Here is a 19,586-nt window from a genome sequence, read left to right on the forward strand (position 1 = left end):
ATGCTTATCTTTATTTATTTTAACATTTGTTCAACTTTTCTATTTTCGAAATGAATATTGCACTCTGGTATTTACTTGATATCGCCATGCCATGTGTTCATTTTATTGTAACAACGATACACTGTATACGTTAAAGCTAAAATATGGTCCGTTCTGTTCGTTTATGATCCATGGTCTGTGTATGTTAAAGTTAATAATAGATTAAGTCGTTGATTTAGACATTGGTACTTTTATTTTGGAATTCATTTCATTACTGGCTATTCACCGTTTAAAAAAGTTATTTTATTTTGGTCAAAGTAAAAACAAATCTCCATCAAAAACCCGACCAACAATCTTATGATTGTTATTGCTCCTGTGTATGAATGATGAAACTAGAAGTCCATTCACATGCTACAAAGACGGATGTAGGTAAAGATACCAACTCTGCGCAGAGTTACTTCCCTTACAGTAGTAATCACTGCCACCAAGCAAACCACGTAGTATTTTATCCGTAAAAAAAGTAATTTTGTTTTGTATTTTAACCTCAATGCACCTTAAATAATATAAATAAAATACAAGTTAAAAAAGAGAGAAGAAAATACATTTAAAAAAGTAGTTTATATAGCTGAAATCCAGCTAGACTCGCTCATGGTGGCTGAGGTTTATGTTGCTTGTCAGGGGAGATCACTGCGTAGGGGATTGGTAAAGCTATGGACAAAGTTTCATGTGACGAACTGAGAGGTCACATGCAGGCAAAAATAAACAAGTGATCCGTATGTTACACCATAGTTAACATAATACTGTACCTGCAGTATATGAGCCCCTTGATGCAGTTCAAAGAGGTCCGCTGTTATCGAAGTCTGACCGCGCCGTTGACCTAAAATGTAATTACAAAAACTATTAACATTATATTTGAATTAAAAAAACTACTAAAGGTATCCGATGTATAAGTCAGTTTATCATAACATTAGAAGGCATAATAAGTAATGTCAAATACATGTATTTATCAGGGGCGGATCCAGGATTCAAAGTCATAGACATAACCATTTTACTTGCGTCTCTCCATCCGAACCGAAATTTATTAGGTTTAAAGTGTTTGCAGAGGGGTTTGGGCGTAATCCCCCAAAAGAATTTCAACAATAATACAGGCCGTAATAGTGCCTTTGGGGCGTATTTTATTACTTTTTTCTTGTATATCAAAATGAAAATTAAAATCGGATGACATAAGACCCCCCCCCCCCGGACCCGCTAGTGTTGATGCCCGACTCCATATCATTTTGGCATCATTTGAATGGAAATTACCATGTTTAGTACATGACCTTAAAACAGTACAGATAAGTTATAGCACTTAGTGTATTTATTCTTTAGTTCGACCAAAATTGATATTAACCAATTTGCAATCCTTCAAGTTCAAAAGAACTTAGCGAATCTACGTTTACTATTAATAATATATTCAACGGTTTGTACTCTTTGTGGCCTTGCAAGATTGATAAATTGGTTGTCTATCGTGTTCTTAAGTGCGGCTACCTAATTAAGGAAAACGTATCTATTGTATAATAGTAATAGAAGCAGTTATAAACTCTCAAATGTCTGGTAAGATCACATACGTTATACAGTATATGTACTTTCTCAAAGGCTCAAAATAATGTGGTTACACCAAAATGAAATAGATCCGTTTTGTGTAACATAAAAGCGTGCATTTAAATACTTGTTCATAAAAACGAGAGGATTTATAGGACACTAATAGCGACCGAATTGTAACAAATAACCTCAATAACATTTCAACCATTTAAACTCAATAAATCTCGGAAAATGTCGGCGCAGAAAGCTTTAATGATATACTTTGCCGATTTAATTATTCGTATTTACACCTCAACTTCAATTCCTTAAATGAACTGCCTTTCGGCAATTGCGGTTATCATCCGATGAACGCAACATCTTCGGATATGTCCGGATCGCAATTCATCGCATAACAATATACATGAAAATTGTTGTATATATGTATGTATTGCTTTAGACCTTGCGGTCAAGGATAAACCGTGAAAGTGCAAGCACTTACTTCCACCGGGGTCCTTCGTTTTCGCTGAAGGGACAGCACGCTGAAGAGACAGTGGTGGGATAAAAGGAAGTCCGGGTTCAATACCCTAGCTCTTTTTCGAAGAGGCCTCTTTGGTTCTTTTACGTGCTCGGTGTGAAGTGCCGATACACGGGGTACAACTTTTCTAGGTTAAACCAGCACTGAGTACACCACTTTTCCAAGCATTATCCTTTAAATGCCGAGCGTCCTGCAAGGGAGCTACTTGAACCAACTTTTAACGTCTTTTAATATGACGCGGCCTGGGTTTGCACCCACGACCTCCCGCTCCGTATAGGTTGATCTTTTTATTGTTTGTTTTGTGTCAGCAGGTCTCGTAAAATATAAATCAACATTTTAGAAAAAGGTAATTTACGATATGTTAAATGTATTGCACCAGAAGTGTTTCAATTTTACGCTTAAAGGTGATTTTAAGTGGTTGATCTTTTTCCGCGTTATTGTGACTTCATTTGATAAAATGTTTTCGATTACAGTCGGGTCGTTCTATTTACAGAATGGGTAAGAAAGGATTACTTAAAGGTTTTCTTAAATTAAATGAAGTATTTTTAACCATTCTTGAATGAAATAATGAACTATTGGTGCAAATATAAGTTATGAATTGCGGGATTGATGTCATTATCGGGGATATGAACGCAATTGAGCTGGCCAAAGTACGCGTGGATTCCTTTGGACTCCACACACTTTAACCAGACCCAATTGATTTATTAGAATGAGATGAATTGTTATCATTATTATTTTTTTTATTCATTATTATTATTATTATAATTATTATTATTATTATTATTATTATTATTATTATTATTATTATGCACAGAAAATTAAGGATGAATTACATTTTGTTACGAGTAGCAGTTGTTTCAATGATCGCCAATTAATGTTTATTGAAAAAATGAATCTAAGACCTTATATGTTTAAATCAGTAGAATTAACAAATCAACTGTTGTAAATTCATGTAACAGATTAAAGGTAGAAGAAGCCTCTTTAATTAATGACATAGTTTTAGTTTTTAATCAACTGAATATCCATTATATATCTTATTAACTTTATATATAGCCTTTTTTATTAGATTGTTCTCCATGAACATTCTCACATTTCATAACCATACATGTATTGTTATTAAAGCTGCACTTCACAGATTAAACGTTTTATCAACTTTTTTTTTTATTTGGAACAAGCCATTTTTTGCGAAAATCCATGGCAACCAGTTATATAAGACAGCTGAAAAAAAATCAGATCGCAGATTTTTATACGTAAGTTCAAAACTTGATGTTTTATGCATTTTTTCTATAAAGAAACATTAATTTTCGACTGAAATATGAAAATCTACGATATGATTTTTTGTCAGCAATCTTTTATCATTGGTTTGCAGATATTTACGCAAAATTTGTACTTTCCAAGACAATAAATAAAAAAAGTTGTTAAAATGGTATATCTGTGAGAGTGCATCTTTAATGTGTTATTCTATGCTAAGAATTTTTACGTGGAGAAAAAAAGAAAATAATCTTTGGCCTTCAAAGATGGTTGAAAAGGTCATGCAGTTTACGATCGATTTCATTAGACATAAACAAAACCTCGTTACGATAACCCTATGCATGAAACTTTGTTTACCCTGTATATATTGCTTTGTTGCATAAATCGAAATAAACTTCCGACTATGTTTTGTTCGTAGTATTATTGTTGATATGAGTTTTACATGTTCCTTCCCTACCCATAAACTCTCTGAAATGATACCATACTAGCATATATGGGGTCGCTTGTAGGCCTTCAAGGTCAACAACATGATTGTTCAGCCGATACCGTAATGTAAATTTTCTTTGCAATAAAGTCGAACCCCGTTTGCTCGAACTCACTTGGCTCGAATCCATCGTTACCTCGAACTCACTTGGCTCGAATCCATCGTTACCTCGAACTCACTTGGCTCGAATCCATCGTTCCCTCGAACTAGATGTAAAGGACCGAATTCTTTATACTCGGAAGGTAAGCATACCGCTTGGCTCAAAATTCCGATGATCGAGGTATTTTTGTCGGTCCCTTGGAGTTCGAGCGAACGGGGTTCGACTGAACATTGATGCACTGGCAGCCTGCCTAGCGTATACTCGTGTACGACGTTGGATTTTAGCCGTCACTTCAATTATCTTAAATCGGTATAAACGTAAAAACTATGGTAATTCATTGGAAAAAAAAATCAGCTCAAATTAAATTCCCACACAAATATGTAGCAAAGTTCCAAAACTATGGCACTAAGTTTCTATTTACGACTAAAATCGACTAAGATATTTATCGAAACGCCCTCCGACGTTCAATTCGACAACATTTTACTGAATATATTTTTTTTATTGAACACTTGATTCTTTTAGTGAACCCTGAATATAATAACAACTCAAATGGGCGTGTAAAAATCGTTTGAAACCAATGGAACGCATGATACACGAGATTAAATCTATTTATGATAACAATCAATTAGAAATGAGGCCAAATAAATTATATCATTAGCATTTTAAAAGTATTAACATAATGTGTTCATTTTTCATTAACATTGAAAAAGATACACAAATATTTTTTTTATATTAAAACTTTTATGCTGTACAGATCTTTTTGTAATCTTAAGGGGTGGACTATATTACGCCGATGCAGCGATAAGAGGTGCATAGATTTCTGCCAAAATTTGCTAAAATTTATACACAGGACCCCGCAAGCCATAAAGCAAATCAGCTAATTGATTTAAGAGCGCAGTTTTTGTTGCACACCTTGCTGCTTTACGTAACGTAATACCCTTTTAACCCTAACAACAGGCACTAAAGGAATTCTGGTTTGAAACTAATACTTCAAGGCATTAAGCCACACATAAAATAAAGTCTCAAAAATCAGGCAATCTTATCACGCCCGATTGAGAACAATTTGATAATTGTTAAAAAGACGAAGCCAGACAGACAAATAAGTGAAGTAATGCCAAGTTTATGCCAGTCCAGATGTGGGTCACTTGAAGTCGGCGCAGATTCGTGAAGGTGTATACGAACAAAACAACTCTTATCACGATTCCCAATGATAGCGAGAACCGTCTGAAAGCTCACCTTAAAGTACGACTTTCAAAACATTCCGCAAGGCCGTTATTTTCAACCCGTGCTGTAGATTGACCAGAATGATATTGCGAATATATCTTTTCCGCTTTTCTATCTTTTTCTTGACGGACCGGTATCGTTATGCGAATATATCTTTTCCCGCTTTTCCATCTCTTTCTAGACTGACCGGTATGGTCGTGCGAATATATCCGTTTCCGCTTTTTACCCGTTCTAGATTGACCGGAATGGTTTTGCGAATACATTTTATTCCGCTTTTTAACCCATTCTGGAATGACCAGAATGGTTATGCGTATTAAATTCTTTCGTTTTTCAACCCGTTCTAGATTGACCGGAATGGTTTTGCGAATACATTTTATTCCGCTTTTTAACCCATTCTGGAATTACCAGAATGGTTATGCGTATAAATTTCTTCCGCTTTTCAACCCGATCTAGATTGACCGGAATGGTTTTGCGAATATATTTTGTTCCGCTTTTAACCCATTCTGGATTGACCTGAATGGTTATGCGTAAAAAGTTCTTCTGCTTTTCAACCCGTTCTATATTGACCGGAATGGTTTTGCGAATGTATCTTTTTTTCCGATCAGCAATATCGCATGATGTTTTAATATAACTGTCAGTCATTTATAAGTGAAGGTTCTAGATACATAATATAACCTCAACTTCTTGTTTTTGGGTTTGAAAACTCCCAAAGTATGGCTCTCCCCCGAACACAAAAAAAGGAAGTGAAAACATGCTCACTACTTCCATCTAATTTTATGGTACAACCTTATGTATTTTGTTATCATTTTGTTTTATGCATTTGTGGGGAGGTAGTCGGGATAAAATCTACGACGGAAGATTCGGTCACAGTTTTGTAAATAAACAACACCACTTTTGTATGCATACTTTTGTTTTCATACGCAGGTATTTTGGGACATTATAAATGCAACAGTAAATTTGCCCTCAAGAGCAGATTTACCGGAACAAAAAAGGAAACTACCGTTTCAATGCACCTTTTCAAAATCAGAATGACCGTGAAAACATTGGCTGTGAGTCAAGCGATGCAAATGTTCTTGGAATAATTAAAAGACAAAATTTCCTTCGAAACATTTGCTCCACTCTCAAAAGTTCATATTTAAAAAAAAAGAGTCTTAAACAATTTATGAAGTGTATGATGGCCTTAACATTATGTGTTTGATGATAAAATCATTTTGCTCGAGTTTGTTCCAATAAATTTGGTTTCAAAACGACCGAAGACAAATAACACACTTGTACACGATTTAGCGCATATTGCAAAACATACCGTTGTCTTGTTTCGCTTTGACTAATAATACATGTGGGTTTTTTAATAAATCGTCTGGCATTCGATATAAATGCAAGATCTTTACAATCCAACCAGTCTAACGCCCTTGTGACATAAATGAAACTTCAGAGGCTTGGATGCGCAAATATCATATACCTTTATGTAATTTTGCATGGCTTTGCACTTCCCTGTTCCAGGGTGGATCGCCATGCCCGCAGAAGTCCCGGAGCTTCAGGTAACTGATTGACAGTCGGATGATGGACGCCTTGTCTAGCTGACTTGTGATAGCAGCCGGAAGCGGAAGTAGTTTCGCCAGCTCGTAAAATTCGTAGTTTTCTTTGCCTCTCCTGGAGCGAGCGGCGTCACGGGACTTCTCCTTCCGAATTTCTAGAACACTGAAAGAAAAACAACAACAACGATACAGTTAACTTAGATTGTTTCACTAAGGTACGTCTGCGTTTATTTCAAACATGGATGGATTGAAGCGAACACATTCTGCTTGTGTGTCCTTGAGCCATACATATGCACACTCTTATATTCGTTAAATATGAAAATTATTTGGCTTTAGCCGATATACGTGTTTTTTCAACTTTCGAAATGTCCTAGAAATTGTTTCAAGTTATCTGTCAACTTTATCAACCAACCTTTCGTTGTATAATATTTATAATTAATTTCACATCCGTCTTGCATTTCCAGAAACGTTCAAAGTCATGATATTTTTACCTTCTCAAACATATTTAATCAATCTTTCCTACGGTGATTTTTCACAAATTCACCGTACATGCTGAGTTATCTGCATAATCAAATGAAGTACTTCATTAGTCGCCCATCTTCAAAGATGACGAATGATATATTGAATTATACGAAACTGTGGGAAGCGAAGAAACAATGCAATTTCCAGATAATCCCATGTCTTATTTTCTGATTGTTTATTTGAGGACTAAATTCAGTAGGGAATATTGAACCTTAGATGCCTGGGCTGGAATTTGTTAATTGGTTAGTTGGTTTTGACTTGATTTTGTCACAAATTTGCCCTTCCGATAAAACGATATTTCTCTTATTTGGAACGTTAGTCAGACGTTTGGTAGTAAAGTTGCCGTATTTGTATTTCACTAATGGGAGGTTGGGTATGGATGGTAAACATCATCATTGTTCTTATTCATTGGCAAAAGGGGGTCTAATTATTTCCACAATTTAATTTCATCGTCGTTTTAATTTATTTGGACACCTATCGCGCCAAACTGGCTTTTCACCAAGTGAGCGCCTGACAGCAATTGAAATCACAATTAAGGCGATTACTGCAGTTAATTTTATTTGCCTCCCCGTGTGACTCGTGCTCGTTCGGCCCGTTTTGTTGTTCAGGCTGGTCCTGAAGATGGCGCATTGTTCACCGCCACACGCGTTTGTGATTTAATTTTTGTCAATGTCACTTAGTCGACTGAAAAGTTGGTTCATCTGGGGACGTGCTTTGGAGAAGGATAAACAATTATACTTGGACTGCTGACTTAAATTGGCTATAATGTGGCATGTGGGAGGCGTAAATTTTGTATTGTCGACATGTTAAAGATGGTCAACAAAGATTTGGCAATAATACTTCAGAAGTCGCGTGTCTGGCACCTCACAACCATAGTTGTCAGACATCAAACCGTATTGAATGGTTAATATGGAAACGCCAGGGGAATAATGTGATTAAATAAGATTGCCCTAAAACTTTGTAGATAACGTATGTCATCAATTAATTCGGCGTGAACAAGTTTATAAAGGTCATGGTCGATGGCTCAGTTCAAAGCACTTACAAATGTATTTTTACTATTAACAACAGTGCTATTGGCACTTTTGTAAGGTTCATCTCATCTGACTACTAGTAAGTCACCGTGACCTTAATTAAATTCAGCTGAATACTAGTATGTTTCTGACCTAAATATTATGTATAACATGATGTTGTACGTTTTCAAGGTCGAGATATGATGGGCATTCAGTATGTAATGTAATTTGATTAATATTCGAGACAAAGACTCTGTCTTGCTATATTTTAGAGATTCATATCATGCATAGAACTTAAGATATCCGACCCACAAATAGGTTCATTTTGGATATCTGATGGCCACATATTAATGGCTGTGTTATCATATGCTAAGAATTTTTACGTGGAGAAAAAGAAATGGTTAACATTTAACCGAAAATGATACAACAAAAACCATCTTTGGCCTTCAAAGATGGTATTATACTTCAGTTTTCGATCGATTTCATTAGACATAAACAGCAAATATAAGACTGTAAGAATTAATTTTATGCAAAATGTTATTTCGGTATAGGTAATAAGCAGACAAATACCTTTCAAATACTACCAAACTTCAAAGATTCACTGTTACTCCTAAATAAGATTTACCACAATTAATACACTTGTTTTAATTTACCGAAAAGGATGAATAAATATCGAAAACAATGGTTCTTATGAAGGATTGCGTGCAACAATGGTTCTTATGAAGGATTGCGTGCTTAATTTCAAAGAAAGGTGCAGAAAACACGATATTTCTACCTAATGAGACTATAGTATAGATCACCAATCATTTAATATGTGTGAGTTTTCAGCCATTGGATACACGGTTACAATCTTGTTATTAGTAATTAATTAATATTTACCATAAATGGATTATTTAGTTAATAGGGAAAGGATTATCGCTCAGAAATACGTTTGTTATACATGTGTATGTATTGATTTTAAATACCAGTGTCAGTTTAAACAGTAAGGTTAATATCCCTAGAACAATCGTCAAAATTGGGAGAACAATCGTCAAAATTGGGAGAAAAATCGTCAAAATTGGGCAATCGGAGGGGCTCTGATGGTCCTCTTGAAACCAGACTATTTCGACTGCATTTTTTGTACCTTAAATTTTGGCTGCAATATATAATCCATTTATTGTTGAAACATCCCGAACAATGATCGAACGATTGTCTTTCTAATGTATAGGTTTGATAATATATGCATTAATTTTGACATGCCATGACCCTGAAAACATCTAGAGCATTCTATTTAATGTACAAGTACACTCTTATAACCTTTGCGGACTCTCAAAACATTTGGATGCAAATGAGGTCAGCAAAGTTCTCTTCTTGGCGTCGAGCTTAAATTACAACTTTAAGTATGTACAACGGATCACATAAACCCTCCATGACGATGAGCTTATATTATAACTTTTCAGTATGAACAACGAAACACATGAATTCTTCATATCAATGAGCTTATATTATAACCAAAAGACTAAAGTATGTACAACGGAGCACGTCAATTAATTCCGCCATCGGCTTGTAGTTGTTTGTTAACAAAAATGAACAACTTTGCACCAGCATGTTACAATGAATTGCACTGAAGCCCTGTCTACAGCCTGCTAAAAGAAAATATATCTCTGAGATGTAAAACCTAAGCTAATTTTAAGTAAATATTTTGAGTCTGATAAAAGTGCTTAAAGTTTAATTACCTTGTTTGAAATATTGAAATAAATGTATGACTGCATTAGCCTTCAGTGGTACCACCCTTACAGTAAATAGAGGCAGGTACATGTAGATGGAATGAGCCAGTTACTGTCCAATAAAAGTAGTACTATTCCATCTGTGTAATGGCTCGAAGATGAGTTGTATTTTTGGGGGGTTCAAATACTATACTGATATAAGAAAAATATAGACTGTATGTACTTTGTGCGACCAAATGTGATAAATAGTATTTACTTCTCAAAATAACAATGTAAATAAAATACTTGCGGCTATATATTTGAGAAAACACATTATCATAATTACAGAATAAATAGTAACACTCTCCTCACGCTTTATTTAATATATATGTATTGTATTATTAGCTTACAGTTGATAAAAATTGTATTTTTATAACTTAATATTTGGAATATATACGATATGTCTTGTATTGCTTGTGGTTAGGTGGTCATGGTACTTAGTGTATTAGAAATAAACTCTAAACTCTTTATAATGGTCTGCCCATCTTTATTTACAGTGGATTCTTACTACTTGCTTCACAAAAATATACTAAAATATTGCCCTATCGTCATGTGTTTGACCGTTGTCTGGAGTACCATCATCATCGCCTGAGTTGCCTAACACTCTAATAAATATCCCAATGCAAAACGGCTGGAAGAGAACATCTCTTGAAAAAAAAGAGTTTGACCATTCAATAAAGCCATTCATATAGGTTCTCATAATGTTCCATGCATCACTCGGACTGTTTATTGGATAGTAACCAATGACGACGACGGATTGTCGGTCATTTTAGGGTTAGCAGCTGGTGTCATTTTTACCCGGTTGTTTTCAGACCAATTGTTTTTTGTTAGTGCGCGGTTAGATACAGAGCAGTAAAAATAGCGCCATATGACACACAAAAAGGTCAGAGATCTACAAATCAGCTTAAGTCAGATGCTGTCCACTTCTTTCAACATATTTCAGTCGAACCCAGTTGGCTCGAACTCCCAGGGACCGGCGAAAATACATCGAGCCTTGCAAAATTCGAGCCAAGCGGGAATGTTAATCTTTAGTATAAAAAAATCAGTCCTTTACATCCAGTTCGAACCAACGACGAGTTCGAGCCAAGCGAGTCAGAGCCAACGGGGTTCCATATTATAAGTACTCAATTGAATTTAATAGTACCTTTCCAGTAGCAAAATGACATGACAATATTACCATTCTATATATGCAAATAACTAGATAGAGACAAATAGTCTAACACTTGCAATAATATTGTATAATTGTCATCAAGCAAAACAGTGCATTTATTTTACTTTGGAAATTGTTTTATTTGGGTCGTTAAAACTCAATTATGGTAGATTGATGATAATTTTTGCACCGACTCACTTTAAAGACAAACTGTATTAAAAATAAAAGAGCCGTTAGATAAATCATATTTTTGACACACGATTAATTTACATTTATGTTTACTTTGTGTTCGTAATCTTGTACGTTTCGAGTGTTTTTGCCTGTTTGTGTTCTAGATTTTTATCTGCGTGCCATTTTTCTTTCCTGTTTGACTCGTCTGCTTTTAGACAAAAAAGTCTATGTATAGTGAAGCCTTTGTTTGGGATTGATCGGCGTTGTTCGGCACTTTAAAATTTGGTCATAACTCAAAAGCCATTAAAGATATGCAAATGTTACTTGGTATACATGTTACCAGTGACAACACACCCATATATGTCAAGGCCCATAACTATGGCTTAAATATCTTTTGAGTAATGTCCCTTGTTCGACAGAAATCAACAACGGAAACACAAGCCTTTGCGTTCGCTCAGCGGCGTTCTTATCTTAAATGGTGTCACACATCAAGGTCACCGTACATGTCCGGCTGCTGCGCGTAACTCTGCGGCTTATTATGCATTTATCAACAAACATCGGCGACGTAAAGATGTATAGATAAAAGTATACCATGAAAAAAAGCCAATGAATTGAATATTAGAGCTGACATTCATACATGTATTACGGAATTTATCACTAAGCAATGCCTGTGCAATTAAATTTTGTGTAAAAGCAATGAATTTGTAGTATAATACTACCCCGACGCAATACAGAATAGTGGTATGACGCGTATGTAATGGACTTCTACACATAAACAATCACTTCACAATGTCTATGCCACACTATAATATAACAGCCGATGCATCTGCCACATATTATTACCACAGAGCAATGTACATGCCACATAATATTACCACATAGCAATGCACATGCCACATATTATTACCATAGAGGGATATACATGCCACATAATACTGCCACAGAGCAATGCCCATGCCACATAATACTGCCACAGAGCAATGCACATGCCACATAATACTGCCACAGAGCAATGCACATGCCACATAATACTGTCACAGAACAATGCACATGCCACATAATATACCACTTAATACTATCACAGAGCAATGCACATGCCACATAATACTGTCACAGAGCAATGTATATGCCACATAATACTGCCACAGAGCAATGTACATGCCACATAATACTATCACAGAGCAATGCACATGCCACATATTACTATCACAGAGAAATGAACATGCCACATAATACTATCACAGAGCAATGCACATGCCACTTAATACTATCACAGAGCAATGCAAATGCCACATATTACTATCACAGAGCAATGCACATGCCACATATTACTATCACAGAGCAAAGAACATGCCACATAATACTATCACAGAGCAATGTACATGCCACTTAATACTATCACAGAGCAAGGTACATGCCACTTAATACTATCACAGAGCAATGAACATGCCACATAATACTATCACAGAGCAATGCACATGCAACATATTACTATCACAGAGCAATGAACATGCCACATACTACTATCACAGAGCAATGCACATGCCACATAATACTATCACAGAGCAATGAACATGCCACATATTACTATCACAGAGCAATGCACATGCCACATAATACTATCACAAAGCAATGCAAACGCCACATAATACTACCACAGAGCAATGCACACGCCACATAATACTACCACAGAGCAATGTACATGCCACATAATACTGTCACAGAACAATGCATATGCCACATAATATGCCACTTAATACTATCACTATCACAGAGCAATGTACATGCCACATAATACTATCACAGAGCAATGCACATGCCACTTAATACTATCACAGAGCAATGAACATGTCACATATTACTATCACAGAGCAATGCACATGCCACTTAATACTATCACGGAGCAATACACACGCCACATAATACTATCACGGAGCAATGCACACGCCACATAATGCTGTCACTGAGCAATGGACACGCCACATAATGCTGTCGCTGATCAATGTACACGCCACATAATGCTGTCGCTGATCAATGTACACGCCACATAATGCTGTCGCTGATCAATGTACACGCCACATAATGCTGTCGCTGATCAATGTACACGCCATAATGCTGTCGCTGATCAATGTACACGCCACATAATGCTGTCGCTGATCAATGTACATGCCACATAGTGATGTCGCTGATCAATGTACATGCCACATAGTGCTGTCGCTGATCTATGTACATGCCACATAATGCTGTCGCTGATCAATGTACATGCCACATAGTGCTGTCGCTGATCAATGTACATGCCACATAATGCTGTCGCTGATCAATGTACATGCCACATAGTGCTGTCGCTGATCAATGTACATGCCACATAGTACTGTCGCAGAGCAACAAAGTAATGAACAATGTAGTATTACATGGTTATACCACAAAGAAAGCATATGTTGAAAAATAATATTACAGTGCTAGCATATGTCTTAACGTTATATCACAAAGCGATGAATATGTTTCAAAAATAGTATCGAAAGTATATGGTACATATGCTACAACGCAACACGCATAATTAAAATACAGACTATAGAAGAAAGCTGAATATATTTGCCAGAAGTCTACCACAAAGCAATGCATATGTTACAGTTCATCATACCTCATATTATAAAGTAGACATGTTTTGAATATCGTTCTTTCATGGTTCAACACCAGGTTTATCTTCGCATTCCAAGAACGAGCACAATTGATGAAGGTGCAAGAATATGCACAGCATATTTCATTTAAATCGTCGTTTTTTGACGAATTTAAATTTAAAATATTAACGTATATCATTCAATATGATGAATGGTTGGAGTGATGTCATATGCAAGGATTCGGACGACTGGCTGTGTATCTCTACAGTATTTGAAAGCCTGTTAAGACTTCTGCTTGCCTTTCAATATTCTTGTTTAGGTGATTGATATTCAAAAATGTGTTGCACTGTAGACTAGTATTGATTTGAGAGAGGTATTTAAAAGTTAAAGTTATTTGTAAACTTGATCAAAGAAGTTGGCTTTAAATGAATATGTTTCTTAAATACGTTTCATGTTGAGTTTCAATAATAAACTTTCTGTAGTTTCGGAGGGGTTTATGGTTTTAAGTATTTGATACCGATTTGGGGTGTTCAGTTACAAACTGTTTAATTAATAAGTCGCACTTTAACGTGTTTTCCCAGAAAACGTCAGTCCAAGTGAATCATATGACAGAGATGTTGCCGATTGTTCAGAACGTTGTTCAAGTTAACAACGGTAACAACGTCGTTAACTTCAAACATTCAATGCTCTTAAAGTTTAAAGGACAGAAGTGTGATCTGCGGTTTCATTTCACAAATATCGAGATAACTGATTCAGCTAAGCCTGTTTAACATTAATATATCAGCACATATTAAAGTTTACATAAGTTAACAACGGTGTTGTTAAAAGCGATGTTAACTTTAACAAATTTCTGAACAATATGTTCCAATGTATGTGTAAATATATAAGCAAAAAAAACTATATTTTATTATAGATTCAAGCTTTCGATTTATTTAAAATATCCCCAGAAGGCTGAAGAATATCCCCACTGTTATCATTTCTATTTTTGGTTGTTAAAAACCTATATATTCATATTTTTATTCTAAGCTTTATTTTCATGATTAACAATATTCTAAAAAATGCAAGACCAATAGTATTTTCTTTACGTTGAATATGTACGAATATCAAAGGGCAAATGGCAAAATCAGTTCATTTCTTACTTTGTAAGTGTGTAATTTTAATGAAGCATATAGATTAATTTCCATTGAATAAAGAAACATTCCCAATTTTGTCGGAGAATGATCTTAATTTTATCAGATTCTAAAACATTACTGAAAAATCTATTTTTGGAAGAAATGATGATGAAACATAACGAAACCGCGACAGTCAGAGATGGTGAAACATAACGAAGCAAATGGTGGTAGTATCAGTCAGAGATGGTGAAACATAACGAAACCGTGACAGTCAGAGATGGTGAAACATAACGAAGCAAATGGTGGTAGTATCAGGCAGAGATTGTGAAACATAACGAAACCGTGACAGTCAGAGATGGTGAAACATAACGAAGCAAATGGTGGTAGTATCAGGCAGAGATTGTGAAACATAACGAAACCCTGACAGTCAGAGATGGTGAAACATAACGAAGCAAATGGTGTTAGTATCAGTCAGAGATGGTGAAACATAACGAAACCGTGACAGTCAGAGATGGTGAAACATAACGAAGCAAATGGTGGTAGTATCAGGCAGAGATTGTGAAACATAACGAAACCGTGACAGTCAGAGATGGTGAAACATAACGAAGCAAATGGTGGTAGTATCAGTCAGAGATGGTGAAACATAACGAAGCAAATGGTGGTAGTATAAGGCAGAGATTGTGAAACATAACGAAACCGTGACAGTCAGAGATGGTGAAACATAACGAAGCAAATGATGGTAGTATCAGGCAGAGATTGTAAAACATAACGAAACCATAGGTGGTAGTATCAGTCAGAGATGGTGAAACATAACGAAGCAAATGGTGGTAGTATCAGTCAGAGATGGTGAAACATAACGAAGCAAATGGTGGTAGTATCAGGCAGAGATTGTGAAACATAACGAAACCATAGGTGGTAGTATCAGTCAGAGATGGTGAATCATAACGAAACCATGGGTGGTAGTATCAGGCAGAGATTGTGAAACATAACGAAACTATGGGTGGTAATATCAGGCAGATATTGTGAAACATAACGAAACCATGGGTGGTAGTATTAGTCAGAGATGGTGAAAGATAACGAAACCATGGGTGGTAGTATCAGTCAGAGATGGTGAAACATAACGAAACCATGGGTGGTAGTATCAGTCAGAGATGGTGAAACATAACGAAACCATGGGTGGTAGTATCAGTCAGAGATGGTGAAACATAACGAAACCATTGGTGAAAGCATCAGGCAGAGATTGTGAAACATAACGAAACCTTAGGTGGTGGTGACAGCCAGAGATGGAGAAACATAACGAAACCATGGCTGGTAGTATCAGGCAGAGATAGTGAAACATAACAAAACCTTTGGTGGAAGTATCAGTCAGAGATGGTGAAAAATAACAAAATCTTTGGTGGAAGTATCAGTCAGAGATGGTGAAACATAACGAAACCATGGCTGGTAGTATCAGTCAGAGATTGTGAAACATAACGAATTCATGGATGTTAGTATAAGTTAGAGATGGTGAAACATAACGAAACCATGGGTGATAGTACCAGCCAGAGATTGTGAAACATAACGAAACCATTGGTGAAAGTGACAGTCAGAGATGGTGAAACATAAAGAAACCATAGGTGGAAGTATCAGTCAGACATGGTGAAACATAACGAAACCATGGGTGGTAGTATCAGTTAGAGATGGTGAAAGATAACGAAACCATAGGTGGTAGTATCAGTCAGAGATGGTGAAACATAACGAAACCATGGGTGGTAGTATCAGGCAGAGATGGTGAAACATAAAGAAACCATAGGTGGTAGTATCAGTCAGACATGGTGAAACATAACGAAACCGTAGGTGGTAGTGTCAGTCAAAGATGGTGAAACAAAACAAAGCAATTGGTGGTAGTATCAGGCAGACATTTTGAAACATGACGAAACCATAGGTGGTAGTGACAGTCAGAGATGGTGAAACATGACGAAATCATAGGTGGTATTAACAGGCAGAGATTGTAAAATATAACGAAACCATAGGTGGTAGTATCAGTCAGAGGTAGTGAAACATAACGAAACAATAGGTGGTAGTATCAGGTAGAGATAGAAGAACATAACGAAACCATAGGTGAAACTATCAGTCGGAGATGGTGAAACGTAACGAAACCATAGGTTGTAGTATCAGTCAGAGATGGTGAAACATAACGAAACCATAGGTGGTAGTATCAGTCAGAGATGGTGAAACATAACAACAACCATATGTGGTAGTATCAGTCAGAGATGGTGAAACATAACGAATTCATGGATGTTAGTATCAGTCAGAGATTGTGAAACATAACGAAACCATATGTGATAGTATCAGTCAGAGATTGTGAAACATAACGAAACCATTGGTGAAAGTGACAGTCAGAGATGGTGAAACATAACGAAATCATAGGTGGTAGCATCAGTCAGAGATGGTGAAACATAACGAAACCATATGTGGTAGTATCAGTCAGAGATGGTGAAACATAACGAAACCATGGGTGATAGTACCAGCCGGAGATGGAGAAACATAACGAAACCATTGGTGAAAGTGACAGTCAGAGATGGTGAAACATAACGAAATCATAGGTGGTAGCATCAGTCAGAGATGGTGAAACATAACGAAACCATATATAGTGTATCAGTCAGAGATGGTGAAACATAACGAAACCATATATAGTGTATCAGTCAGAGATGGTGAAACATAACGAATTCATGGATGTTAGTATCAGTCAGAGATGGTGAAACATAACGAAACCATAGGTGGTAGCATCAGTCAGAGATGGTGAAACATAACGAAACCATATGTGGTAGTATCAGTCAGAGATGGTGAAACATAACGAAACCATGGGTGATAGTACCAGCCAGAGATGGTGAAACATAACGAAACCATATGTGGTAGTATCAGTCAGAGATCGTGAAACATAACGAAATCATGGGTGATAGTACCAGCCAGAGATGGTGAAAGATAACGAAACCATGGGTGGTAGTATCAGTCAGAGATGGTGAAACATAACGAAACCATATGTGGTAGTATCAGCCAGAGATGGTGAAAGATAACAACAACCATATGTGGTAGTATCAGGCAGAGATGGTGAAACATAACGAAACCATATGTGGTAGTATCAGCCAGAGATGGTGAAAGATAACGAAACCATGGGTGGTGGTATCAGTCAGAGATGGTGAAACATAACGGAACCATATGTGGTAGTATCAGCCAGAGATGGTGAAACATAACGAAACCATATGTGATAGTATCAGTCAGAGATTGTGAAACATAACGAAACCATTGGTGAAAGTGACAGTCAGAGATGGTGAAACATAACGAAATCATAGGTGGTAGCATCAGGCAGAGATTGTGAAACATAACGAAACCATATGTGGTATTATCAGGCAGAGATGGTGAAACATGACGAAACCATATGTGGTATTATCAGGCAGAGATGGTGAAACATGACGAAACCATATGTGGTATTATCAGGCAGAGATGGTAAAACATAACGAAACCATGGGTGATAGTACCAGCCAGAGATGGTGAAACATAACGAAACCATTGGTGAAAGTGACAGTCAGAGATGGTGAAACATAACGAAATCATAGGTGGTAGCATCAGGCAGAGATGGTGAAACATAACGAAACCATGGGTGATAGTACCAGCCAGAGATGGTGAAACATAACGAAACCATATGTAGTGTATCAGTCAGAGATGGTGAAAACTGTTTTTGGCAATATATATATATATATATATATATATATATATATATATATATATATATATATATATATATATATATATATATATATAAAAATTCAACTTGTCGACCGATGCTGCCAAATATAAATAAAATAAATGCATTGCAGTGTCTCTGGTCACATTTATGGCAATGCAGTGTAATGTGTGCACCGCTATTGAGATTGTTCGACATTGAAAACGATCAGATTACGTAACTCCGGGTGACGACTAAACGAGCCCTACCAAGAGAAACATGTCAGAGAATGCGGTAAAGAACCGTAAGGAACTTTTCGTCGAATGATATGAAGTTCGATGAATCATGTTGAAGAATTATTTGTAATAGCATACATTTGATATCAATAACACATGTTTCGCGCAGATCATTCAGTGAACTTTATGGTTAAAGTACGGTATGATTTGTATTGAACAATATCAATTCAATTTTATGTCTGACTACAATATCGATATAAAATGTACGGTCTAAATGTTTGTAGTTGTGTGTATTTGTGTGTTGGGGGAAGGGGGGGGGATTCGGAGGTTATCCTAGAAGACAAATAAAAACATATTTAGAGATAACTTATTGAATCCCCCCACGACATTGACATAAATAAGTTAACTAGGTTTAAATCCGGTAGTGAACATTACATTCACATGGAATGTGTAGTGTAAACGTACACATACCGAGTAAGCATTACTTTTTTCTAGATATTTGGATGCTATATATTTCCCAGAATCTTACGATATTTATCAAATTGTTGGAAATATTTTATTTGTATCGCAATTTTAAAAAAAATACATTTTTTTAATTAATTAGAAAATATCTTACATTTTATCAGTAAAAACAGTGTTTTGTTCCTAGGT

The 19,586-nt window shown here is 36.1% G+C and overlaps 1 protein-coding gene across 3 annotated transcripts in view; it reads right to left on the minus strand.

The window, feature by feature from the left end:
• LOC128207936 (protein trachealess-like) overlaps window positions 1–19,586 on the minus strand; it is a 74,850-nt gene that overhangs the window by 14,576 nt on the left and 40,688 nt on the right. For all 3 annotated transcript variants that reach the window (XM_052911145.1, XM_052911146.1, XM_052911147.1), the window contains 2 exons: window positions 6,593–6,831; window positions 786–856 (listed from right to left, as the gene is read on the minus strand). In XM_052911145.1, the coding sequence (XP_052767105.1) occupies window positions 786–856; window positions 6,593–6,831 (310 nt within the window). The remainder of the gene's footprint in view (window positions 1–785; window positions 857–6,592; window positions 6,832–19,586) is intronic.

The sequence above is a fragment of the Mya arenaria genome, chromosome 11 (assembly GCF_026914265.1).
Source record: "Mya arenaria isolate MELC-2E11 chromosome 11, ASM2691426v1".
In the NCBI taxonomy this organism is placed as follows: Eukaryota; Metazoa; Mollusca; class Bivalvia; order Myida; family Myidae; genus Mya; species Mya arenaria.